At 34.8% G+C, this 24,880-nt stretch overlaps 5 protein-coding genes across 6 annotated transcripts; 4 read left to right on the forward strand and 1 right to left on the reverse strand.

The window, feature by feature from the left end:
• Nucleotides 1-295: 295 nt before the first annotated feature.
• On the forward strand, nucleotides 296-9,832 carry LOC120337299 (bile acid-sensitive ion channel-like). Of its 2 annotated transcripts, none has more exons than XM_039405050.2 (9): nucleotides 296-586; nucleotides 1,438-1,573; nucleotides 3,719-3,925; nucleotides 4,399-4,606; nucleotides 4,866-5,052; nucleotides 7,017-7,153; nucleotides 7,708-7,815; nucleotides 8,077-8,216; nucleotides 8,895-9,832. In XM_039405050.2, exons 1-9 carry the CDS (start codon nucleotides 391-393, stop codon nucleotides 9,115-9,117), a joined length of 1,542 nt encoding a protein of 513 aa, XP_039260984.2. In that variant the 5' UTR covers nucleotides 296-390; the 3' UTR covers nucleotides 9,118-9,832. The 2 variants fall into 2 exon arrangements, with proteins under 2 accessions (XP_039260984.2, XP_039260985.2); XM_039405051.2 differs by having other exon boundaries at nucleotides 8,077-8,212.
• A 2,632-nt stretch (nucleotides 9,833-12,464) lies between these two features.
• Nucleotides 12,465-15,371, reverse strand: LOC144428106 (large ribosomal subunit protein eL38). The gene is made up of 3 exons (XM_078116807.1): nucleotides 15,234-15,371; nucleotides 14,933-15,047; nucleotides 12,465-12,605 (listed from the first exon to the last, which is right to left on the reverse strand). The coding sequence occupies exons 2-3, from the start codon at nucleotides 15,035-15,037 to the stop codon at nucleotides 12,495-12,497; spliced, it is 216 nt and encodes a 71-aa protein (XP_077972933.1). The 5' UTR covers nucleotides 15,038-15,047; nucleotides 15,234-15,371; the 3' UTR covers nucleotides 12,465-12,494.
• A 369-nt stretch (nucleotides 15,372-15,740) lies between these two features.
• LOC120338088 (SOSS complex subunit C-like) lies at nucleotides 15,741-16,606 on the forward strand. Its single transcript, XM_078116806.1, has one exon. It carries the CDS (start codon nucleotides 15,893-15,895, stop codon nucleotides 16,229-16,231), a length of 339 nt encoding a protein of 112 aa, XP_077972932.1. The 5' UTR covers nucleotides 15,741-15,892; the 3' UTR covers nucleotides 16,232-16,606.
• LOC120337342 ((R)-specific enoyl-CoA hydratase-like) lies at nucleotides 16,483-17,907 on the forward strand. Its single transcript, XM_039405112.2, has one exon. The coding sequence runs from the start codon at nucleotides 16,752-16,754 to the stop codon at nucleotides 17,262-17,264; it is 513 nt and encodes a 170-aa protein (XP_039261046.2). The 5' UTR covers nucleotides 16,483-16,751; the 3' UTR covers nucleotides 17,265-17,907.
• LOC120337337 (uncharacterized) lies at nucleotides 17,885-21,675 on the forward strand. The gene is made up of 6 exons (XM_039405106.2): nucleotides 17,885-18,018; nucleotides 18,314-18,446; nucleotides 18,668-18,740; nucleotides 19,458-19,587; nucleotides 20,267-20,391; nucleotides 20,776-21,675. The coding sequence occupies exons 1-6, from the start codon at nucleotides 17,955-17,957 to the stop codon at nucleotides 20,881-20,883; spliced, it is 633 nt and encodes a 210-aa protein (XP_039261040.2). The 5' UTR covers nucleotides 17,885-17,954; the 3' UTR covers nucleotides 20,884-21,675.
• Nucleotides 21,676-24,880: the final 3,205 nt, after the last annotated feature.

Here is a 24,880-nt window from a genome sequence, read left to right on the forward strand (position 1 = left end):
TATTTAACATTTACTCAATTATTTATTACTTCTGGAATTATATCAATCTGTGGGTCTTAAAAGCACACACCGGTATGTCTTGCTCTTTTACCGTGCACCGTTATTTAATTAAGTAGGCAAGGTGCGATTAACTCAGCGACGGCCAGCCGAACAGTGCAATATATATATACCAAAATAATATGTTCTATCGCTGGTAGATATGAGGAATGTGTAACGTGTTGCCACGGAACGTTCAGGGGTATCATTTGTTTGAATTCATGACAACTATATTTTTGAAAAAATTCAGTGATACTAATAAGACTATTTCTATAGATATCTAGAAGTAACGTGAATTATTTAATTTACTCAATCAATTGGTAACAAACTTGAGCGGGCCACAAATGCAGACACATGTCTTCTTGTTGCTACGGGACGAAAACCAAAGTAATAGCAGTGACAGAACAAAGGCAAGACGAACTATCCTCTGAGAGTGATTGGGATGGAATTAACAAAGAATTCGCTACATCCACGTCATGCCACGGAGTACAGTATTGGTACACAAGTAAATGTAGATGCTTGAAAGTTTTCTGGATATTTCTGGTTCTTGGTAAGTTTATTGTATAAGCCAGGGTTACTCAACTGGCGGACCGCAGTCCGAATCCGGACCTTTCGAGTATTTGATTCGGACCGCATCACATTCTTTTTTTTGGATCATTTGCCTCACTTTTAAAGTTTCATTTTATAAAATGACTTTCATTGTTTTGAATATATATGAAAAGAACTATAACACCACACACGAAACAATCTTGATTAGCTGATAATCATGAACCGGTCGAGGAAGTGCGCGTTCAAGAATGGCGGAATGTAATTTCTGGAAAGACCGGACCCAAATAGTTTTAAAGTTTTGTATGCGGATCTTCGGTAAATATAGTTGAGCAGCCTGGTATAAGCTATAAACTACTGTCCCCAATTTTGGTTCAAATTGCAAGTTGGGTTACGGGGTTCAACGGAAGCTAAAGACATTGCCGAATACTTTTTGATTTAAAATACGTACCATAATTATAATGTTCTACACGTTCCGCCAGTTTGATGAAATAACTTTGATCTAAATATCCGAGTTAAATAAATAATACAATATTCATTTCGGAATTGTTTCACAATGGTTCTCTAAAAATGTGATTATTTCTTAATCTTAAGGATTGTGATAAAGATGCCAAACAGGGTATCCCGTTCATTTTTACATGTGGCAAATAAAATTTAATAGAATGAGTTTAGGTATAATGAATATGAAAATTACCTTGCCGAATCTCAATCTGTTTTGGATTTTATTTACCAAAAACAAAATGGTCATACCTTGGAATAGTCTCTTGTATGATTGAATAATTTTTTATATATTTTGATTGGATACTGATTTTGTTTATTTTTATATCATCTAGCAACTACAATGTTTATTTCCAGGTTTTGTTGGCGTTTTATCTTACCAAATCACTCTAAGAATCCAAACGTATTTTCTATATGAAACAAGCACAGATATTTCTGAACAATTCGTTTCGTATTTGGATTTTCCGGCTGTTACAGTATGCAATTTCAACAGGTATGCAAATGTTTATTGGAGTTCTATGTATTATGGTAATTTTTCGTTGAGAAACGTTGGTTCTGGAATTATTTTTTGTATATCCGTATAATTGTTGTTCTAAATCCGCTTTTGTGAAACAACGCAAATTCTGCAAGTTAATCAATTCGGGCGCTGACTGTTAACAAATATCACATAAATAATGCAACGGTAAGGTTTATAGGCGCTTGCTATTGTAGGTATCTGTCTCACTTGCCCTTTGATGTCATCATTTTCGGGTGGCTGTCAAACATTGGAAGTTGCATTTTTGCATGGATTTTAATTTACACCGGAATGGGTAAATTTTACTGCGCTTTTTCTATAAAAATATACATATTCACACATCTTAATATGTTAAAATTGCCTTAAGCAAAATATTTGTCACTATTGAGGCCAAATGCAAAATACGGACAGCGTTACCATAGGAAAGAGGGGTTGGCAAGCTATCAAATAATAACGCCTGATAAGTCGTGACCTTACGTTGATTTGTTTCGTTTTAAAACCCTTTGATGAAGTTTAGTATTCGATTTACCAATTTGCTCATTGCATGTATAAAAATAAGACACGATTCCGGAAGTTTGAAGTTTCTATCTATCAATGGATGTATAGAAAACGAGGTATCTCTATTCCTGTTTGATTTCACCTGATTTCAGTGTTAAATTGTGTTTTTGATAGAATCGGAAGTGTTAGGATTATATAGCAAATTTATTCATCAATATCTCTCAGTTGGTGTCGATTCAAAATCTCACTTATAGCTCGTCGGAAAGGGCTAGTGAAGCGAAATTCGCAACTTGTATACGACAGAACACCGAAGCTTTAATGTTTCACTTAGCATAACCTTTTTTCCGCATTTTCGTTGACCGACCGACCCCCCTGCAATGTAAAAAAAACCAGCTATCAACCTACAAGGAAGCCCAACACAGAGACACTAAAAATCCTCCGAAATGACACCTAAATTGATCACCATTTGTTTGATTCGTCGCATAGGAAACTTCGTTGATGAAATTGACAAATTTAATTCCTCACCTATAACGCGGTTTAAGAACATACATTTATCTACATATTATGATTGCGTTAAGGATCAACGTTCATGTCTTTTTTCGAAATTTAAATCGGTGGTACTTGTGAATTTTAGCCTGGTAGAAAGTTTTATCTGGCGAAGTAACTGCTATTGAAAAATGTATTGCATACTTTGAATAACCTCTATGGTATATATATATATATTTCAAATTCTTCAATGCTTCAATTCTGCAATTTTAAACTTGCACGGACTCCATAAAATCAGATGCTATGGCAGAGGCAAAGTCACACCTATCCGCTTTGTGAACATAATTTTTATAACAGTCTATCATTGTGATCAGTGCTTCATTCAATAGAGAACGCAATTACGTTTTATCCCTTCACAAAACAACTTAGTAGAAAATCGTAATATTCTATTTTTGTCTCTGATGAAAAATTTAAATATTTGTTTACGAATATCAATCAGATCGCACAAAAATGAAACAAGTAGAACTTCAGAAAACCTTAAATAATTCATACAAAATGAAAACTTAATGATAGGTCATTATCTTTAAATTGCAGAGATAATCAGTATCAGTCTGTATGTGATCGAAAAATATGATAACAAAAAACACGTAAATTTGTTTTGGCGTTTACAAGGTCATCAAAGAAATTTGTTTAGGGAGTTTAAGTATAGTATTCAAGTATAGTCAACTCATTGCAATACCATTACAAAATGTTTAATTACATTAGGGGCTTTTCAGAAAGATCCCTGTCCGGTTTTAATGAGGTATCTATTAACAGCTGTTCAATAAGCCGGTGAGACACCAACCAACCAAGGTCAAAATCGAAATTTGACGAACAAGCTGCAATTTTTGAGCTCATACATCATACATCTTGAGAGAATTATCTGATGAACTTGCCTGGGCGTACAGAAAGCAATCAATATTTCTATCCGAAACGTTTCAGATAAATTGTTTCTCAATAGTTTCGCGAATGAATATGTATTTTCAATGATTTATTTTGATTCATAAACTTAAAAATAGTCATGTATTTACGTATACCACGACAAACATTGAGGCTGGACAAATTCCAAAAAAAATGAATATTATTCATTTGTTGTTATAGATATTTTCTCAACGCAACAACAAGTGAGCTGACAGGTATCTATGCCATAAATCAGTTGTCAACATCATCAGCATTAGCATTTGCATCCGAAAATAATGACAAAAGAACGCATGACGCACTCTCTAATCTGGGACCTGATTTTAATGTTACAGAATATAGTTATCGGTACGGATTTTCGTTGAATTCGACGGTCATGCCACGTTGCACGTAAGACGAATTTTTTATTTTTTTCATTGTCTTCATGTTGCAACCTAAAATTTGAAATCTCCTTTTGTCAACAAACATAATAATGGGGGAAATCACTTTACTCAGTAGCTTGATGCTTCACAGAGTTATCTTCGATTTGTCATTTTGTATATAATTTTTACTGCCCTAATGCTTGTATTCTGATTGACGAAATAAATATCTCTCTTTCTCACTCATCCTATACGAGTGAGACCACAATTTAACGTATTTTCGTAATGTTTTTCGCTGGATCCCAAAATGAACATTGGGTTGGGAAATGGGAAGCACTGAAATAATTAATTAAACGTTTCAATGACAGGGTGGTGCCAGGGAACCAAGAAAATGTAAACCAATGCTTGCTCGGCATACGCAAATATCCATCATTATATGATCCACAAAATGTTGGAATATCATATATACAATCCATAACACTAAATTTTTTAATTTCGAAATAGGTTCAAAACTGAACATTGCTCTGAGAGTGACTTCACTCCAATCATTACGTCTTTGGGGAGATGCCACACGTTTAATGAAGGAAATATAAGTCGCACCCAAAATATACCTGGATCAGGACATGGACTAAGTATGATCATCGACGTGCAACAATACCTTTATACAGAGGAGCCTTTAGCTGGAATCGACGAAGCGGGAATTAAAGTTCAGGTCATAATAGTAAATTGGTTTTAAGTCCGTACTGTGTGACTAAGTTTTCAAAACGTGAACGATGACACTGCAGAGCATATTCACCGTAGTGGGTGATCATATATTTTATGTTCTCGATAAAATCTCAAATTTCTATCGTTAAAATACCTTCACAAAAATAATTTCATACTGTTGTCTCTCTTTTTCTTATTTTCCACATGTCTCAAATTTATTTCTAATATATATATTCACTTTTCGTCTTTTTTTTTCTTTGCTTCAGGTTCATCCTCCATATGAAGAACCTGACGTCGAAACGTACGGTGTTGCTGTGCCTGTCGGGCAAAAAGCATTCATAGAGGTTACGCGTGTGGACAACGGGCTGATGTACGAACCATGGGGAAGGTGCGACCCTTCAAAGGAGTCTTTAAACTACTTCTCGACGTACACTTTGAACAATTGCCTAAATGGTATGATTTTTCTATTTTGCGTAATTTGAGCGGAATCATATAATAAATACTGAACAAACTAAAATATCGCAAAAAGCGAATTCGTAAGTCGGTTCACTTTTCGAGCAAATGACAGATCCAAAATAAAACTCAAACCAGAAAACAGAAACTTTTTATTGATGTCCTGCACAGGAGAAAAAGACAAATAGACAACCTATTGTTCAATATATGAATAGATATCACGAACGACGCCGATTTTGTCACCAATGGATGTTTCTCAGGTGGTGAAACTTTGGTGAGACTTGATCATAAAATTTTGATCAGTTAGACATGTTAAACATCAACAAATTACTACAAATTTAAAACTGTACAAGTAATACTATAGGGAGACAAGATGCGGCCTTAGGGATAAAGACTGTTCACCCTAATATTCAAAGTTCGATTCCCACGTTATTAATTTCACGTGTTATGGAATGTGACTCCAATCTGGATTCCCTCAGACGATAATAAGCAAACGATGGTGATTGTCGAATTGTTGTAAATTATTGAAAAGATGCACGATCCAAATTCCAAATACAGATAAAATTGTACACACTTAATTCTTAATGCAATATTACGGTCAGATCACAAGTCATATCACGAGTGAAACAAAAAACACAATATTATAGAGCAGGGATGGCGAACCACTGACCCGCGGGTCACAAAGTGACCCACCGCGTTTTATTCGTGACCCACTAAGGCACGAATAAAATAAAATACTAACATATCTGCGATTATAATTGATAAAACCGGCCTTAAATTAATCTAACAATAAGTAATCTATTATAATGTACCGTCAGTTGGGCAGTCAGGGCTGCGATTGCTCATATTTAAATTGTTAATTCCTGGCCGGTATGGTAATTTTCAAAACCCCCAATCTTTGACGCATGTCTGCACCGCTGTGTACCAAGATGACGCATAACCTGAAACCTAACCTGGTACACATACCATGTTCAGGTTGTGCGTCATCTTGGTACACATACTTTGGGAGCATCCTTTATTTAGCTATTGGCTCAGACATCGTTTATGACATGACAATGCAATTGATATTCATATCTCGCAACGTCTTGTCTCTTCAGGAAGTGCATTTGCAGACTGTTTTAGGGGTTATTCGAGAACAATGACGTTAAACAATGTCATTTGCGAGAAGTAGAAGCTACTTTGCATTTTATTAGTTTCTCGCCTACAATGCCGTTTAGAAAACAAAATTTTTCAGACTTGAAATAAAAACCTAGAAATAACAATGGGGCAGTGTAAAAGTGCCTTGATGTGGTATAAAGCTGATCGAAAAGTATAACACTATCAGAGTGGAATTCCCTCCAAACTCTTTGGAATTCACCGTAAGTAATTTGCGCATCATCCTAAACGTATTTGGTAATTCATATGCGTGTTTTCGTACTCTAATTCCATAAAATCGAGTGCCATAAAAGTCCCTGATAGAAGACATGCTAATAAGATATGTTTCAGAAGTTTCTTATTGATACAAACATTGATCAAATATCTGTGACCCACTATCTACTGTTCCGCGATGAAAATATAATTTTTTGACCCATTCTCTGAAAAAGGTTCGCCATCCCTGTTATAGAGCATTCTCGGCAAACCGGAAACGATACGTGGTCGAAACGAGAAAGGCAATACATGGAGCGAATGCACTATCGCTGTTGCGAAACATAATGCGGCCTATTTTGTGAAATATTACATGCTATTAATATGAAAGGGTTAAATACATTATAATCCATAGTTACACAATGCACATTCGCTACAATACCTGCTGCACACTAACACGAATGTATTTCTGTAACGTTTGGTCTGACCAAAATCAGACATCGCCAGACAAGCATACGATTGCGCACTTGCCGACTAGTGTGATTAGCGCAAAGGTATTGAAGAAGGATTGGGAGTTAGTCTCGCGTAACTTCTACTGATAGTAATATCATCTTTTTCAGAGTGTTACACAAATGCAGTTGTTGATCAGTGTGGATGTAGACTGCATACACAGTATTGGGATACAGAACATGACGAATGTACGACATTGCAATTATTTGAATGTGCTGCGGAACATCTTGTCGCAGTAAAACAAAACGTGAGATTTGTGATATATATATATATAATTTATATGTAATTATATATCAGTTATATATACATCTGGTTCGGTGCGTTTATATTAATCCAGGAATTTTATGGTTTCTTCACTGAAAAATATATTGATTAGAAGTTACTGAAACATGAGCAGTGAATATAATCAATAAATAGACGTTCCCAACTTATATTTTATAAACGAAAGGATCCAGAATAATAAAATATTTTAGCAAAGCATGAACACATTTGTCCAGTGAAGTAGAATATCTTGTAATAGAGTGCGGGAAGAATTAGTCAAGCACACTCATTACTAAAATTTAACTGGTGTAGCCTACGATCTACGTAAATAGCGGCTATGTCAGTTTGCGGTGTAGGCTACTGTAGAGTGTAGGCTATCAGTACGCTTGGAGCCAATTACATGCATTTTGACTGAGGAAGTTTTATCGTGAGCAATGCAAAGTTGCAATATATGCAAAAAATTTCAGTCAGTTTATATCTAATTATAATTGAACGTCAGAATTTTTTCAACGTAAATCATTATAAAAAACTGTTTTTTAGTATTCTGCAAGCGACTGTAACTGTACTATTCCATGCACATTCACTGACTATGAGTTGACTGTCGCGTATGCTACATTTCCAGGATACACAACAAGAAATTACCTTGTGGTATGTTGCTTTATCCCACACAATTCCATTACTATTGATTGATGTTTGTTCATTTCTGTTGAATTATCCATACTGGTGGCGCATCTGTACCAGCACTATAATATTGTAAGATAACAAAATAGTGCAAAGTCTGGTATAAAAACACTGAAATGAAGATTTTGAAGATGATTTTTTATGACCAACATCTTTTCTTGCAAAATTTGGAAATAAACTATTTAATATTTTATTTATTTCCCGCGTTTGGTGCACCTGAATAACCAGGAAACAATAAGGGATGTTGACGAAGAATATATAAAAGAGAACATGGTGAAACTTGAAGTATATTTCAGTCGTATGAGTTATCGTACTTTCAAACAGTCAAAGAAAGTTGATGAATCTGGACTGCTTAGTGATGTCGGTAGGTATATATCCAAGATCAACCTGACAAACATATCATTAGACAGAACCGGTGCTGTGTTCTATTTTGTATAGATAGAACTCTCCAACGACAGGTAGCTTATTTCAGAAAATGTATGTATATATGTCACTGGGCAAGCTGCATTAGCACGACATGCCTTACATTAATGTATTGCATACCTTTTGCCAAAAATAATTCTGATCATAAGGTGCTGTGCACGTTACGCATTTGCTGCATTGTCGAACAACAAAAACAGAACGGGTTCGATAATTATCACGACACTCCAGTGGGAACCCGCAGAACACTACTCCTGGACAGAACTAAGTCAATATGGCTGTTAATGATAGAATATTTTGAAGCTATGCTCATGCACCGAATTCTGCCGCCCATTCAAAATAGGATTATTGAACTTGGTTATGAGATGCTGCTTCACAGAAACTTATCATTGCGCGCGTATCATCATAATATGTATATATATATATTTAACGTTTTCAAGTCTGCAAAGGAGTCCATGAATAAAGCAGTGGTATCGTACGTATTATTCCGTGCATAAAGTTGTGTGGTACGAAATATTCCGTATACCCTTTAACAAAAAGACTGGTTATTAGTAAAATTTGTCCTGTATTATATATCATGATATTTATGTAATAGCTGCAATTTGTTATAACTTGATATTTTTCAGGTGGACAGCTTGGATTGTGGTCTGGAATGAGTTTTGTTACTTTAGCGGAATTTGTTCAGTTCTTCTTTCTCAAAGGATACTTTGCGAAATCACGAATACAGAACAGAAAACGAAAGAGGAGAAAAAGGACCCAAAACACCAATGGAGCCACTATACACGCTTGATGGTTATCGACGGTGTTGTAATAATTACTCGCCTAGTCCTGTCTAGTTTGTTAAAATAAAAACTCCTGAAAACGGCCTATGGGTCTCATAAATGAACTTGAATCAATCCATTGTTTTTATATCAATAAATATTATATATCTTTTTTGTTTTAAAATTAAACTTGCAAGCATAGTGTATGATGTTATAAGAAAGATGTAGACACGACCGTACACCGTGCGAACCTCTTACACAAGCGAGAACCACATCGAACATACCCAATGAAGAGCGACAAAATCAATTACATATTATATAGCCTATATATAATATGACGAATGTCACAAATTTATTTAAAATCTTATGTACCAGAGATGCCGCATCACTGACTTCTGTCTCAATAATGACCGGCATGATGCCCAGTAAAGTACAAAAAATTGTGAAAAGGCCGGTCTTAACTCAATCTAAGAATATGTGAATTACTTTAATCAAATCCTGTGTATATATATATGACATGAAAGTTGTTTTTATGAAAGCTATCGTTCATTTATATTCAGGCAAATCCTTGTTTTCGTACATGGGTTTTATAAAATCAAGCATCCTGAATCACCTAGGTTCAGATACGAGTGCTACATGTTTAAATTTCATATCGTCCCACATTTTGGAAAATATGAAGGAGCAATTTTTCACTGAAACATACATTGTTTAAATCTATGACGTCTCTTTTATATACGGACAGTATAATTTCTGCTTATTGCATATTCAATATATATATTTTCTATCCAATTAAAGAGTCCAGCTGCACACTAACACAAATGTATTTCTGTAACGTTTCGTCCGACCGGAGTCAGACTTCCTCAGACAAGCAGTTTACAACAATGGCAAAAAATAAATTTGGTAAATGAATTTGAAATATCAAATCAAGTATGACGTAACAATACATAAACATTTAATTTGCATTTAGCCGCAGAAGTAATGATGGGAAAATTAGAACAACAAATATCAGTGGAACTCATTTCAGATGTAATTAAAAAAAAAAAAAAATTTAATATTGCATTTACGAAAATGATGGGTAACTAAATGTAATTAAAATTAATATTATTGGCACTTAGAGAACCACGAGGAAGTAAACCAACATTTAAACATAAATCAACATGTATCAATACTCGACAACGATTGCAAGAAAGAAAATTTATGCATTGTTACGTCATACTTGATTTGATATTTCAAATTCATTTACCAAATTTATTTCTTGCCATTGTTGTAAACTGCTTGTCTGAGGAAGTCTGACTCCGGTCGGACGAAACGTTACAGAAATACATTTGTGTTAGTGTGCAGCTGGACTCTTTAATTGGATAGAATAGTCATGTTTATTCCAGCTACAGTATCCTTGCAGTATACGCATACGGATCCACTAGCATAAAGGCATAGAGAAAAGATAGGAAATTAGTCTCGCGCAACCCAACTCAAATTTATATATTTTCTATTATCAAAAAATAGGGGTTTGTTTTATTTTATATCTGAATTAATTGAATTCTTCATGTCTCATTCATAATTTTTCAGGAACCCATATTTGAATTCACACTTGTTTACTGTAATAATTTTAGTAGTTGCCTATACTGATGATAATTATCAAGAAAACATTGTTTTTTGACTACGTTGGTTGTAGTCGAATGCAACAACGTAGACTGAAAAAAATAATCAAGGGTGCATATCCAGGTTAATACGATTGTAAATAGTAAAACGTGCTCTACAGCAGATAGAGACCTTCAAAAACACCTCTGATTAACCCACGCGGGGAAGCAGGTTTCAATGCCTCGGAAGATAATTATGTGCCTGAAGTATGCACGTGCCAAAGGGTATTTGTTCCAGTATCTAACTATGTGCATATGAAGTAATTAACTCGTGGACTATTTGCAGACCCAACTTTATCCTGGGTAGCTGAAGGACCATGGCAAACGATGAGTATTAATGGACGCTAACTCAGAAGCAGTTTTTACGAAATAGGATTGGATTTTCATTATGGTTTGGTTTCAAAAAATGTGTTGCCAAAATTTACTCGTGAAAGTAACCAAAAGCTTGTTAACGACGTAGAACACTTTGCTTTTAACCCCGACTATGTTCTGGCCAGTAAATTTAATGTTACTGTCCATTACCATCCGGGTTTGTATTGAAACAAGAGCAGTATAAGCAGTTTGAGCCTAAATTATGGACGTGTGCGTACGGTGTTATTGAGTTATAAGAATCCTTTCTAAGTTCCTCTTTATGCTACCAGCGAAGGCTTGTCCCATCATACCAGAGCAGATGGTTTTATCCTGAGGAGCTCCAAGAAGCAGTCATTAAGTTTGCCGTACATCGTACCGAACAGCTTGTCCCGGTATTCTTTGTCTCAATCCACTCTGTGCGTGCGCTAAACTTAATCTTCCGGTACTCTATTATAAGAGATTCTAATTTAATTCATGAAATAAATTTGAACAATTTGGTCAAATGTTTTTATCATTTGCTAAAATATTTTATTATTATGACTGAAAGCATGTCATATAGGCTACCCAGTTGTACGCCTTTGTCCAGATACAGACATATTTGACATCCCTCTACGGTTAGCATAGGTACCCGGTACCGGTATTTATGGGGTTACGAGTTGTAGTTTTATTAATAGTAATGAAAACATAGTCTAGAAATAGCTGTGATAAAATAGGTTAAATCTATGGAAACACTGGCTGTCTGGTTTGATTCTGTGAATTCTTGCTACGCGAAACTCGGAATCTTTTTGAGGGTAGCGTCAAGGGTAAGGACTGCTTCGCTCTTTGTAACGTGTCCGTATATTTGAGCATTACTCTGTTGTAATTTGATATTTTTGCACGGAGTGATTGATCCAACTATGATATCCACACAATATTTACGTGGTCATTTTAGTCCGTCACTTTTTCGCATCTTGCTGATTGGCTATGTTTAAATCCAGGGGTGGACCCGCTCTTGGAATGTTATGAAAACCAGTTACGTCCGCAAAGGTGCACCATAGCTGACAACTATCGTTACCGGTTTATTTGGTGTTTCGAAAGTTATGTATTAAATTTGTGTGAAGCAAGCATGTGATGGAGCCTGATAGAATTACAAACATTTACTGTTTGCGAGTTCAACACAAAGAGAACCTTTCGAATCCCACCACTTGTGTTCCAACAGGATTCCATCGCCGCGATTACAACTGCATAGTGGCCCACCATGAGTCAAACACTAATAAATTGAAATGCTCCGCTGTTCGCACACATAGTACCTGACATTCATTATGGACATTTATATTAAAGACTGACAAATCTGAAAATTAATAAAAGATCTTTCATAATCCAAAAAGGTTAAGGGAACACCAAGTTAAAACCCTATGTTATAATCTTGTCGCTACCTGCTCACAATGACAAAAAACAACTCAACACATGCATTTGAGCTAGTTTATTAAAATGCAAGTCATCCTTTGATGTCTTTGACACTCAAGCTTGGTGGAAGCGATTGTCGGAGTTTTTCAGCCTTGTCATTGTCTTGAATAACCAGGGTATACAGGTATCGGCTACAGCGGACCTGAAACAAGTAAATGAAAAAAATTATATTTAATTATTGATTCACTTTTTGACTATCACATGTTGAATAAGAGCTACAGAGTCTCCCATTTTGGATACGATACATACAGTTTTATAAAAGTGTAGTTGGCTAGATGGAAAACCAACACCTAAATCTTCCGCAAAAAATATTCTAAGTACATTGGTTAGAAATGTCATTGAGTTCAAGAAATGACTAATTGCCATAGTTAAATGGAATATGAAAATCACCTAATAAATGATTTGATATAAGTGACCTAATATAAATTAAATCAATAGATTTCTTTTATCAAATCATAACCGAGGTTAACCAGCACAACTGCAATATGACAGAAAAAGCATATGCATAGGTTTGCACTAGTTAAATCCATAAATTTAACATGAAAAAAATCGAATTAGGTATATGAGACAAAAGATAAAATCTAAATATCCATAGTTTCAAGAGCATACGGACCAAATTGAATACCAAACAACTACAAAACATGAAAACACTGTAGCTGTCAGAAGATCCATTAAACATACTACAGAAATTGGCGTACAATGAAAAAATACAATATAAGTAGACATTATCAGAATAAGCTCAGCATTCAATATGACAAATTTTAAGATCGACTTCGAACAAACCTTTTTTGTGTTTGTATATTATTATTATTATACAACTACCTAACTACTAAAAATCAATATCAATAATAACTCAAAGCGGTCATATGCCACGTAATGGTAGGAAATGTCTAATTGAAAAGTCTGTCATTTATTTGTTTACTGATCCATACATGAAATGATAAACGTACCGGTAATATTTTTGTGTTACTGAAATTAATCAAACGTTCTCAACAATCCAGATTAAATGATGATCATATGACCTTGTTAATTAGAGTTGGTAGGCTACTGTAAAATCATTTCAGCCTGATATTAGTAAGCTGGTGGCACAAAAGAGATGCCAAATGTCAGGACATATGTAATAAAAAAAAACTGAGTTTATTCTGTAGTATTTTTGTCAACTTTAGGTCTTTATATTTAGATTGACTCATTCTTTGCGTATGTATTATTCTTTCCACATCAAAATTTATGATTTTTTGTAATAAATACAGCCATTGCAATAATAGTGAAATGCAAAAATTAATATGAAAATTAAGAAAATAACAAAACTTCTTCAATTGCATCACAATATATGTCACAAACTACACCTATCTAAAAATATGCTTTAGGTATATATCATCAAAATCTGTTTGCGGCCCTTTACACTATTCCCAAATTGCAATGCGGCCCTCGAAAACCCACGAGTTTGACACCCCTGAACTAAACTGTCTCAAACCTCGTAACTAACCACTCTTTGTTATTCTATAGAGTCAATCGCGTAAAGATGATGCCTATATTCTGAGTGAATGCCTCCATCTAGAGCTAGATTAATCTATTATTCTATGCAGTTTGTAAAAATTCGACAATGTATTGATCAATATCATTCAATCTCATGCCAGTTTCTATCACACCATATTCAGAGCAACACAACTTTGAACTAGATATGAATGTAATCAATCTGTTGTTTCATAGCTGACTCATATTTTAGTATTCACATATAATCAAGTGTTAAGGTATTACGTAACTTAGTTTTGTTTAATTCCTAAATGCCAAATAAATAGTTTATTTTGAAAACTCCACAATAGACACTGATTAAAAAAGAAGAATTTTGGAAAGCAAGCAAAACCTTTAAAAAAGTTTGAAACACAAGAAATATCATGTGCCTGCTCACCAGCACAAACAAAAAAAAGAAAAAAACTTGGCCAGGGCCAGAATGTATTGAACGTTTGGCTGTTTACTTTTTAATATTAGTCAGTACTGACCAATTCAAACTGATACAAGATGAGGTGTGAAATACAATTCAATAAAGTGATGAGAATAATCCTGTAATCAAAAGCCATGAAAAACTAAACCGATTGCGCACTGCTGAAAAGGTGATAAAGTGGTTCGAAGTGAGCATTGGAAACACTGATTTATTGAACAAATTAAACTTTCGGCTGTTCAATCAAAGTTTTACTAATAGATTAGTAGTTTTGAAAATATTTTATTAATTCCGTTCAGTTTTTAATTTGCAATTTGAGAACATGCAAACAATTCATTTTGAAACTTATGACACAAGATTTATAAAATATATGAATGTGCGCAACAATGAAAAAATCATAGCAGATGAACCACAAACATACGGTACTAGCCTAGTATGCATACAAATCGACGATACTGAACGAACGAAACTGTTTTTAGATTCTGGTATTGATGTAGGTTATAACGAATTCAGGGATTATGAAAACTGACCTTAAATTTAGTATTCTCCTTGTTCTTTTTTATTTTTACAGATTTTGCATCTTTACGCCTTGCTGTAAGAAGGAAGTCTTTTATTTCTTTGATCTCTTTAGGCATCTTGATGATTCTAAACAAAGAGCAATAGACTGATAAAGCAGTTGAATAAACTGATGGAAGGCACCAGGGTAATAAGGCCTGGTTTCAGGCTCATGTTTGGAAATTTTAAAACTAACTTCTTTTTATCAAAAACTAACAAAAAAAAACGAGAAAACAAACTTTAACTGATATGAAAAAATGATACTAAAATCCATACCGAATGACAAACAGCCAGCGAGATCGATCCACGAGAAAGGACCGATCATGAGGTGAAAGTTCAAAAGGCAGAAAATATGTTACAGTTGAACGGAGTTCCTATTCTTCGTACCGGTATGTTTTTTAGTTCAAATTTTTCATTTTTGTTCAAACAAATATTAATTCAAAAATATTTCAGTTCACACTGATTATAAATACGCCTTCCGGTGCTTTTAATTTATATCCCAAACTTATTTGGACTTCGGTGTACCGGATACATGTAAAATCACAATGACCTTATTCATAACTTAGAATTTTATCAATATCTGTTCATTATTGTTTATTACTATTTTGCGCTAATTGTATAGAATATTTCATTTATATTATTGTTATCGCTGCATTTGTAGGTATTGCCTTCAAATACGCGAAAATAGGCTATATAACGATATGCGTTGAGGTCTGAGTCTTCCGGATTTGCGTGTGATCGATTATCCCTATTCTCATAAGCTCAGTCACGGGATTTGACTTGCCAGAGTTTCAACAATATTTAGAATACTAAAGTTTTGTCAGACGGAGTTCCAATTTGTTATAATAAGATATTTGCATCGTTTAGTAAATACGGTATTATTTACATTTTGCTGGTTGAATATCAGTTTTTATGGATGTCAAAGTTTTCTGGAAATGAAGAGGACTGTAAATTTGCGTGATATGTCAGCAGCAAATAACGGACAGATGCCAATCGGCGGTCAAGATCAAACAAGAAAAATATTGTCAGACTTGCAGAAGGAAAAAGCTAGACTTCGAATGTTACAACAAGGGGGTGGTGCTGTTGCACCCGGATCGTCAAGGATTCCTATTAATCCATCTCTTGCCTCAGCTGAAAATTCCCAGCATATTGGAGCGAACCAAAGAAATGCCATGCAAGTTGCTCAGAATTCATCATTTGGATATTTTATTCCACAAGACTCTGCATTTGGAAATGTAATTTTGCCAGTTGTGCCTCGTATAGGCCCTAATTAATTTTGAAAAAATGGCAGTGCCACATGATAATTTGGTAGACTTACTGCCTGACTGCTGTACTCTATTCTTATTTAACAGAGTACAGGAGTATCGTAGGCTGACAGGCCTAACGCATCAGGTGTTTTTCTTTGCTAGTTCGCAAGAAAAAACTGACCAATATCTGAATATGCAGATATGTAAAAGCTGCCATAATAGGCCTTTGTTGTCAGTTACAGGGTTATAACTTATACAGTTGTAGACTAGTTAAGCTAAATATCGCTATAGTCTTCAGAGCTTCAAACTAAATTCTAAAATTGGATTCCACAATCTAATTTAGCCCTTTTTTCATCAATATTGTACTATGTTAAACATAACTTGAAATTAAACTTTTCCTAGTTGTAGTTTTGTCTCTATTACCATACTGTTCTAACACTCCAGCGATATTGATAATCTGTTCCAGCGAGTTCGAAAAAGTCATGTAAGCATGAAAAGCACGAAGGGAAATTAAGAAGAAAGCAAGCCAAGCTACCAAACTTCCAAAATGCTTCGCAACTTCAGCTCATACTTTGTCAACAAATTTCAGCCAGCTACAATCTTGTACAAGCAACAATTAAAAAAAGTGTCATCATCCTCTTCGCCTGTACTGAAACCGGTTCTTGGTGAACGAGCTTCCACAATTAAAACATTCAGCAATCAAGATGTTCAAACTTTTGCCGAATTGACAGGAGATGATAATCCGCTTCATTTTGATCACAAGTTTGTTAACCAATCAGGGGTATTTCAAAAACCCATTGTTCATGGTGCATTAGTTAACGGCCTTGTTTCAGGCGTAATTGGTACGCAGTTACCTGGTCCAGGAAGTGTTGTAGTTGAACAATCGTCACGATTTTTGGCGCCTTTATATGTTGGAGACACTGTCAGAGTAGAAGTTATCATAACTTCTATCAAAAAACGATTTCTGGATTTGGCAATTGAATGTATCAATATGGATGCTGAAGAAGAGAAAAAGGTTATGCTTGGGAAAGTGACTGTTATGATGACAAAAAAGAATTGACTTGTTTTTTTCTCTTTATTGATAAAAATTCTGCCACAAAGTGACTTTTTTTCACTATTAAGTCAAATATATATGTTGTGATGCATACACTGTTCATTGATTGTTTTGTAAAAATTTGTTCAGTGTGTTTGTTAATAGACATATATTTAGTGCTGCTGTATTATGCTGAGATATTTCGTGTTATCAAAGATTTTCAAATTTGTTGAGTCAGTTTTGAATTGATTGAATATTTAACTTTATTGTAGTAACAAACTCATTCATTTTGCTGCAATTTAGGGTAATTTGACAAAAAGTACCTTCTTTTCACTTAGATTTTTGTAATTGTTAATAAATTTCCTTCTCATTCATTTCACATTACAAGCATTCAAAATTGTTATACCACGATTTGAATTTTACTTGAACGCATTTGTTCATGTACTGTTGCAGTATGTCATGGATATAAACTAGAAATAAATTGTTGTTCATGTCTTTCATGGAACAAGTTTTTCGTTGAATATACTCAATGCCTTTGAAGTAATTTTTTGGAGCGTTTTTTGATGTTGTAAGCAAAGCTTAAAAAACTAATTTTATTTTTGCTAGGAAGCAGTGCATTATTATCAACATATTTTTCATAGTGTTGCTAATAACATGAAATCTTTTTAGACGTTGCAGATTTTGGGTGCTCATTAAATATATATATTAGGATTGAATATGTCTAAAGTTGCGATTTACTCATTCATTTCTGGATCAGCTCTTCTTGCTATCACATCTTTCGGTAATTATTTTTTTTATACGTTGTACATTGATGTCTATATCATTGCTGGTAGAAATTTAAAAATAGAATTGTATTTTTTAATGAATCCATTGTAGCTGCTAAAGAAATATCAAAATTGAGAGTTTCAAAATGATCTGCTATGTACCGAAATTGCAGAGATGACTGCTAGAAGTGACTGCAATGACAGTCAGACAATACTATTAAATCTCACTGGTTGAATTAGATTAGATAAACCCAACAGAACCTGATCTCTTTAATGATTTTGAAATATTCATTTCGCCAACTTTCTTTTCAGTTTTATATTTCCTATTCACGGAGCAGCAGTTTCGGATTGACATAGGATGGTTAATTTCATCAATTACACCTCATGCATATGCTTCCGTCGGTGTCGGTTTGGCGGTGTCTCTCTCAGTTGTTGGGGCAGCTTGGTAAGTTCATTCAGCATAACCATGTCCATAACAACATGAGATATATATGAATATGTTTGAAATATTTTTTACATGTTTAGTTATATGTTGGTTGGACTGATTATATGTACTTCGTTCAATCTTTCCATCACGAATGATTGATTAGGTTGGCCTACTAGTTTTTTATTGCTACTTGTATGATATGGAACACTTCTTATTATTTCTTTCAATTCTTGTTACAGGGGAATATTCACAACAGGATCCACAATTATGGGAGCAGGAATAGTGACTCCAAGAATATATTCTAAAAATTTGGTACTGACATATTTGTTTCAGAATTATATTAGAATGTTGGTATTTACTATTTACGGGGCTAGACAACATATTAATAAGAAATGGAAAAACAATGAAATCATTGTTTATCTCAACTTTACTGTGTTTTAAAATCCGTGGGATATACATCGAGTTCTACATGTTCTCTTTTGAGCATGATGTTGTTTAGAACAGTGGTTCATAACCTTTTTTAGTTTGCGGACCGGTAAAATTTAAAAATTATTTTGCGGACCAGTGAATGTTCAAAATCAACTAAAGATGGCAAAAACACAAAACATGATTATTAAACGAATGTAATTACGACAAAAATATGCAATTACGAAGCAGAAAATTCAATTTAATGAGAAATTTGCTGCTGTGTTTTCGAAATCATATGTGTTAAATGCAGTTTTAATACAATTTCTGCAAGGTGAAATAGAGCAGAGAGTTGACCTCTCCGTTTGTTCATGATGGGAGATTTTGCAATTGAGATAAAATATTGGAATATATTTGGCAGACCGGCAGAAAGGTTGCCACGGACCGGCGGTTGGGAACCACTGGTTTAGAATATATTCCGTATTCGAAAATATTAATTATACTTTAGAATGTATTCGAAATAATAAAATTTTCGGTATTATCCACTCGTGTTATTCAACTACATAAATGGGAAATAGTTCAACGCTTTTTATATCTTTGTGTTATATTATTTGAAATCTTTAGGTGAGCATCATATTTTGTGAGGCTGTTGCAATCTATGGAATTATTGTTGCTATTGTTATGTCAAACTTACTGGAGAATTATGACTGGGAAAATCTCAATGAAAATCAAAGGGCTATGAATTACTATGCTGGTATGTATCGACCATAATCATAAAACATACTTACGGTTTATGCCTAGAAATCAATATGTTATAAACCAGTCAAAGTGCAAACTATTGATTGTTATTAAATTGAATGGGTTGTGGAGTATTTCAGACCATTCACAGCAATTCTACTTCCACGATAGTAGGTCCTAAAATTCCAAATGAAGTACTGTGAATAGAAATGACTAGATTTTGCACAATTTACCTATTGTATGCAGTTCAAATAGCAATAATATTAAATTGATTTTTTAGTACTCCCGTAGTGTGTGTACCAGGTTAGTGTTGGGCCATGATTTTATTCCGATTTTCCCTATTTTAGTTATATTACGAGTTCATGGACTGTCTGTGTTAGCCAAGTGAATATCCCCCTGCCCATAGGTTTCAGCCTCTTTACACAACTTGATGTAAAGCAGACGAACAAAATTAGTTCCCTCCATATTGGTACACACAATTCTGGAGCGCCGATTTTTCATAGCAGGGTCTGTTAATTGTTTGCCTTATTGCTCATTTTCATGTTTTTATCTTTAACTAAATGTAAGTTCAGTTCATGTTTTATATTGATACTTGGTGATTGAATTTGATAGCACATGATAACTAAATAGCTCGCCTGTATTGCATTGATATGCTGACAATTATTTGTTATTTTGACTTTTTTTGTTACAAATAGGTTTCTCAATATTTGCTGCTGGCATCATCACTGGACTTTCAAATTTAGCTTGTGGTATTTGTGTTGGAATTGTTGGAAGCGGAGCAGCTCTAGCAGATGCTGCCAATGAATCTTTGTTCGTGAAAGTAAGATACTGTTATCTTCATTTAAAAGTCTATTCTTTGTATTGTCAGGATATCAGTTTTTCTACAAGAAAATGTTGTGCTGAAACTGATATCTACAGGAATACAGCATACATCCGAGTGAGCACTCACTACTACTTTTGGTATTGCCTTTTCATTTAAATTTTATGCATTTAAGATCTTATCGATGTTGTTTCTATCCTGATTCTGTTGTATTCAGTAATCATTTTATCACCTCCTCTTCTGAATGAGGTTGAATAAACTAAAATTCTTCATTGTTGCATACCACTATGCCTAATTAGGTCTTCAATTTCTATTGCCCTATGGGGATGAAGATTGTACATCTACATTTGTATCATAAATTAAAAACTAAAATATTTTTTCCAGGTACTCATTGTTGAAATCTTTGGAAGTGCGATTGGACTTTTTGGAGTTATTATTGGTGTAATAGCAAGTTCGAAAGCAAAAATGGGAAACTTTGAGAACATGGCATAATAAGTCTATCTTGATAGTTGAACTTGTTTATAGATTCAGTTCCGTCCTTCAATGTTTGTAAACAATAAGATTTTTCTTGGTCAAAAATTGTACTCTGGCACTATCAAGCAAGAATGAAACCATTGATGGGCTACGTCTCGAGGCATATTTCATTGAGATTTAGGATGTTTTCTGTATCGTTGTGTGAGTGTATTATTTATATCCAGGGTCGTTCACATCATTTACCCTGGTCCAATGATGTTTCAAATTAAGTTTATTCTTTTAAATGTGATACAGAATAATAAAAGAGTTTTATTATATGATAAAACAATCGTTTTCGAAAAATGTTGAATGTAGATAGAGACGAATTATAGAAGTAATATAGCTTATAAATTCCTAATTTTGAAATAATGGAGTAGGGATATGCCATGATTTTTTAATTGAGTATACACTGCAATTTTAAACAGTGTACCAGTGATATGATACAAAAATTGTGTTATTCGGGTATTCAAATAATGTTTATGCTCTATCCATTCAGGTAGCATATGAATTTTGGCCTCGACTGTATTCAGATATGATGCCATTTAGCTTTGTTACATGAAGAAACACAACTTTTTTCATATGTGTAACTTGAGATCGTTATGACACTCAATTTCATGAATTATATATCATGGAATTCCTTAATTATAGTTGGTTGTCGATCATGTAATTTACACCTGATACAGAATTTTTTTTGTGCAATGTTAATGTCTGTTTTGTTGGTATGTTGAAAATATATTTATGACTAATAAATAAATAAGCGTTACGATGGTAGAGGAGTTATCATCACTGCTTTGGCTTTTTCAGCAGTCTTTATTGATTTCCAACAGGTGGGTAATTTCCTACTAATGAGGTTTACATGTTTTTCTCTGGGTGAAGAGTGCCGATAAGAGGGTTTAATCATATGGCGAACCACGGCCTCTCAATTCTGTAACCGACCAGCGGCTAGCGTGAATCGCCTAGAATCTACCTAGTGGGGAATTTGATGGCAATTAATTCTCAAATTTCGCGTGACATCATAACCACGTGACAAAGTCGCTCGACAAAAACTGCGGGTATATCTCGCTGTCGTCTGCCAAGTGCAGTTTTAAGTATTCTGTGGCGTCTACAGCTGCCGCAAAACCATGGCGGTATTTCCATACCATGGCCGCTACGACCAAACCTATGGCGACTGACTTTTTGGCTGCCACAAACCAATGACGAGCTGCCGTTACCGCGGCAGCAAATTGAAAACCAATGGCAGGTAAAATTTTGCTGCCGTAACCACGGCAGGTGGGCCGTAAAGACAGGGCTGTCCATTATGGTGACAAATATTGGGTAAGTTGGAACGTTTTTCTTATGGATACAGTTTTGATGGATATGGGGTTAGGGCAAGAGCTGCCGCGGTTCGCTCGTGGCAGGAGCTGCCATGAAGTGATTAGAACTGCGCCGTTCGTGGCAGGAGCTGCCATGAAGTGATAAGAACTGCGCCTCTCGTCTGCATCTCGTCTCTTTTGTTTGTTCCTGCAGCTTAATAGTGCAAGGCTTTATGATAATATGTTACGACGAGACAGGGTGTTAGCACTGCATTATTTTCGGTTTGCCTGGATCTGTAACAGTTTTTGTCTGTCATTTCCAGATTTTTAACAGCATACTGTACATACTGTAGATAACGCGTATGTAGACTATAAATAATCTCCTTTTTATTGTTGTGCAATAATCCATACAATGGCGTCGTCAGCTTCTGTATATAGCATTCACCGCCCGGATTTCAATACAATAAAACGCTAGCCTACTTTTAAAAACTTAAGATGGGTCACAACAGGATGCATGGGTGGATGAAACATCTCTAGTACTGTAGTATGGCCAGAGGTTGATACCCTGACGTATATGAATATCTTATCAATACACCTGGAATATACACAGAGGAGGCCATGAAAAACAGGAAGAGTTTGGAAGCATACAAAATTGAACCGTTCCAGCCTTCGGTGTACAAGCTATTAAAAATTTGACGGTGGAATGTTTTTTGTAATTAGAGTATACTTGGGCTCGGACAAGTAATCGTTTCGGTCTATTGATAAATATTTCTACAGCAGCCTATGATGCCAATCTTGGGAAGTATTGTCGAAAAAGTGGTGGTAGTGTTTTACTACTCGCTTCACAGTCCAACAAATCAGAAACGACATTTTGTTTTCGATTGAATCAATCCAGCGCCAGAATACGTTGTCGAGATTGGATTTAGATAAATCAAATATGTCTGCTAACGTATCAAAATGTTCGTTTAGGCGTAGTTTCATGAGGGTCATGAGCATTTGATCCACATATTTCATTTTATAATGGCACGGATCTGGCAAACAGGGGCAGAAGAAATTGGACATAACATCAAATGTTTCTAATGGTAAATCAGTATAGTAAATTAATTTCTTTGGCTTTTTGCTCAAGTTCTTGTAACTAAAAATGTAAAAATTTTCTAGTTTTTTCACTGCCTCACTTCTCTCTATTCTATGCTGTAAAAGTTTCGCCTTAAAGTTTTCTAAATTAGCTAAAAAGCTTCATCTTTCTCTTTTCTGATTTGTAAATTTTTCTCCTCGAGTAACTCTAATTGATTTTCTTTGGCGGTTGCGTTGACTCACTATGAGATGAAGCTGCAGTATCGACTGGTTCCGGATTTTTATAAAGCTGACCGTAAACAAGGCTAGCAGTGAGAATAAAAATGACTGGAATCGGCGTGAATGTCACCTTCCTATGAAAAGATGTTGCGGCTTGTGGGATGAAGGTGTGCTCTGTGTTGCACAGCCATCACTTCCGGGTATTTCACGCCGCAGATCAGGAATCACTCTGGCATCTTCGTAAACTGTTGCCGCTCTAGTAACATCTCTTCTAGAAAAATTGTGAAGGCAGCATGTTGCCTCTATGACAGAGTCAATATTGCTGAGCCTCAAAAGGTATCAGCCGATGATAAACTCTACTGATTGGATAATATTCTAATGTGCTTTCCGCCGTTCTAGTCCAGATAGTGGCATATATACCATTGCATGGATTGGTTAGGATAGGGGTGTGCAACCTTTTTTGCAAGCGGGCCATATATCAATAACTGGGTTAAACCGCAGGCCGCACCTTTATTTAACATAGGCTTTCCATTAGTTGTTACTGATCTCATGCAGTCCTCATTAGGTGTCCTTGCAAAAATGATGAGTTAAAACGCATAAATTTCTCAAAACTGTAATCCAAATATATAGACGTCATAGCAAACAAAAACAAGTCTCACAGAGCTAACAGAAATATTTGAAATAAATAAAAGTAATAGCCTTCTGGAGAAAAATTTCATCTTTCACCAGTAGAAATTTCGAAGCAATCGGTCCAGTAATGAAAGAGAAAAGCGGATTTTTAGATTTTCCAATAGATGTCCAAAAAGCGTCAAAGACCAACATAATATTGAACGATCGTTATGTCCACTACGTGTCCAATAATAAGTTGAACTCAACGACTAACATACCGTTGAACTCGATGACCGCGTGTATGGTCGTATCGCTCCCTCCTGTCCATACCAAAATAATTTTATGGTTGTTACTTTTTATTGTATTGTATTTTTGGTTGACAAAATAATAAATTTCTCTCTCTCTTGTAATTTAAATTACCTAATTTTATTTCATTGCATCCCCTCTTTTTTGTGAGAAGGCCGGTCGTAAGCTAACAAACAGACTCATTCATAATAAGTTATAAGTTTATTTCGACTCCATAATCAGCAATAGACGATAAAAAAATAGATAAAAGTAACTGATTATAGAATCGGGAAAGCGAACAAAACCTAGAGTAAGGTTTGAAACGTACAGATTTTAGATGGAAAAGTATTGATAAAAGAAGTAGTACGTGTTCGCTCACCCAAAAGTAAAAAAAAAAACTAATTAAGGCAAGCACGCACACACACACAATCATCGAGACATGATACTGGAAGCGAGACTTAAAAGTAAAAAGGTCGTCATCGCTTTAAATATAGTTC

This window comes from Styela clava, chromosome 10, assembly GCF_964204865.1.
Source record: "Styela clava chromosome 10, kaStyClav1.hap1.2, whole genome shotgun sequence".
NCBI lineage: Eukaryota > Metazoa > Chordata > Ascidiacea > Stolidobranchia > Styelidae > Styela > Styela clava.

Excerpts from the sequence above, each read along its gene's own strand:
- LOC120337299 (XM_039405050.2), top strand. The coding sequence starts at position 391 with ATGTCTTCTTGTTGCTACGGGACGAAAACCAAAGTAATAGCAGTGACA. Across the intron at positions 3,926-4,398 it reads ACGGTCATGCCACGTTGCAC|GTTCAAAACTGAACATTGCT; the intron begins GTAAGACGAATT and ends ATTTCGAAATAG. Across the intron at positions 5,053-7,016 it reads TTTGAACAATTGCCTAAATG|AGTGTTACACAAATGCAGTT; the intron begins GTATGATTTTTC and ends CATCTTTTTCAG.
- LOC144428106 (XM_078116807.1), bottom strand. The coding sequence starts at position 15,037 with ATGCCTAAAGAGATCAAAGAAATAAAAGACTTCCTTCTTACAGCAAGG. Across the intron at positions 12,606-14,932 it reads AGGAGAATACTAAATTTAAG|GTCCGCTGTAGCCGATACCT; the intron begins GTCAGTTTTCAT and ends TACTTGTTTCAG.
- LOC120338088 (XM_078116806.1), top strand. The coding sequence starts at position 15,893 with ATGAAGAGGACTGTAAATTTGCGTGATATGTCAGCAGCAAATAACGGA.
- LOC120337342 (XM_039405112.2), top strand. The coding sequence starts at position 16,752 with ATGCTTCGCAACTTCAGCTCATACTTTGTCAACAAATTTCAGCCAGCT.
- LOC120337337 (XM_039405106.2), top strand. The coding sequence starts at position 17,955 with ATGTCTAAAGTTGCGATTTACTCATTCATTTCTGGATCAGCTCTTCTT. Across the intron at positions 18,447-18,667 it reads TCAGTTGTTGGGGCAGCTTG|GGGAATATTCACAACAGGAT; the intron begins GTAAGTTCATTC and ends TTCTTGTTACAG. Across the intron at positions 18,741-19,457 it reads GAATATATTCTAAAAATTTG|GTGAGCATCATATTTTGTGA; the intron begins GTACTGACATAT and ends TGAAATCTTTAG.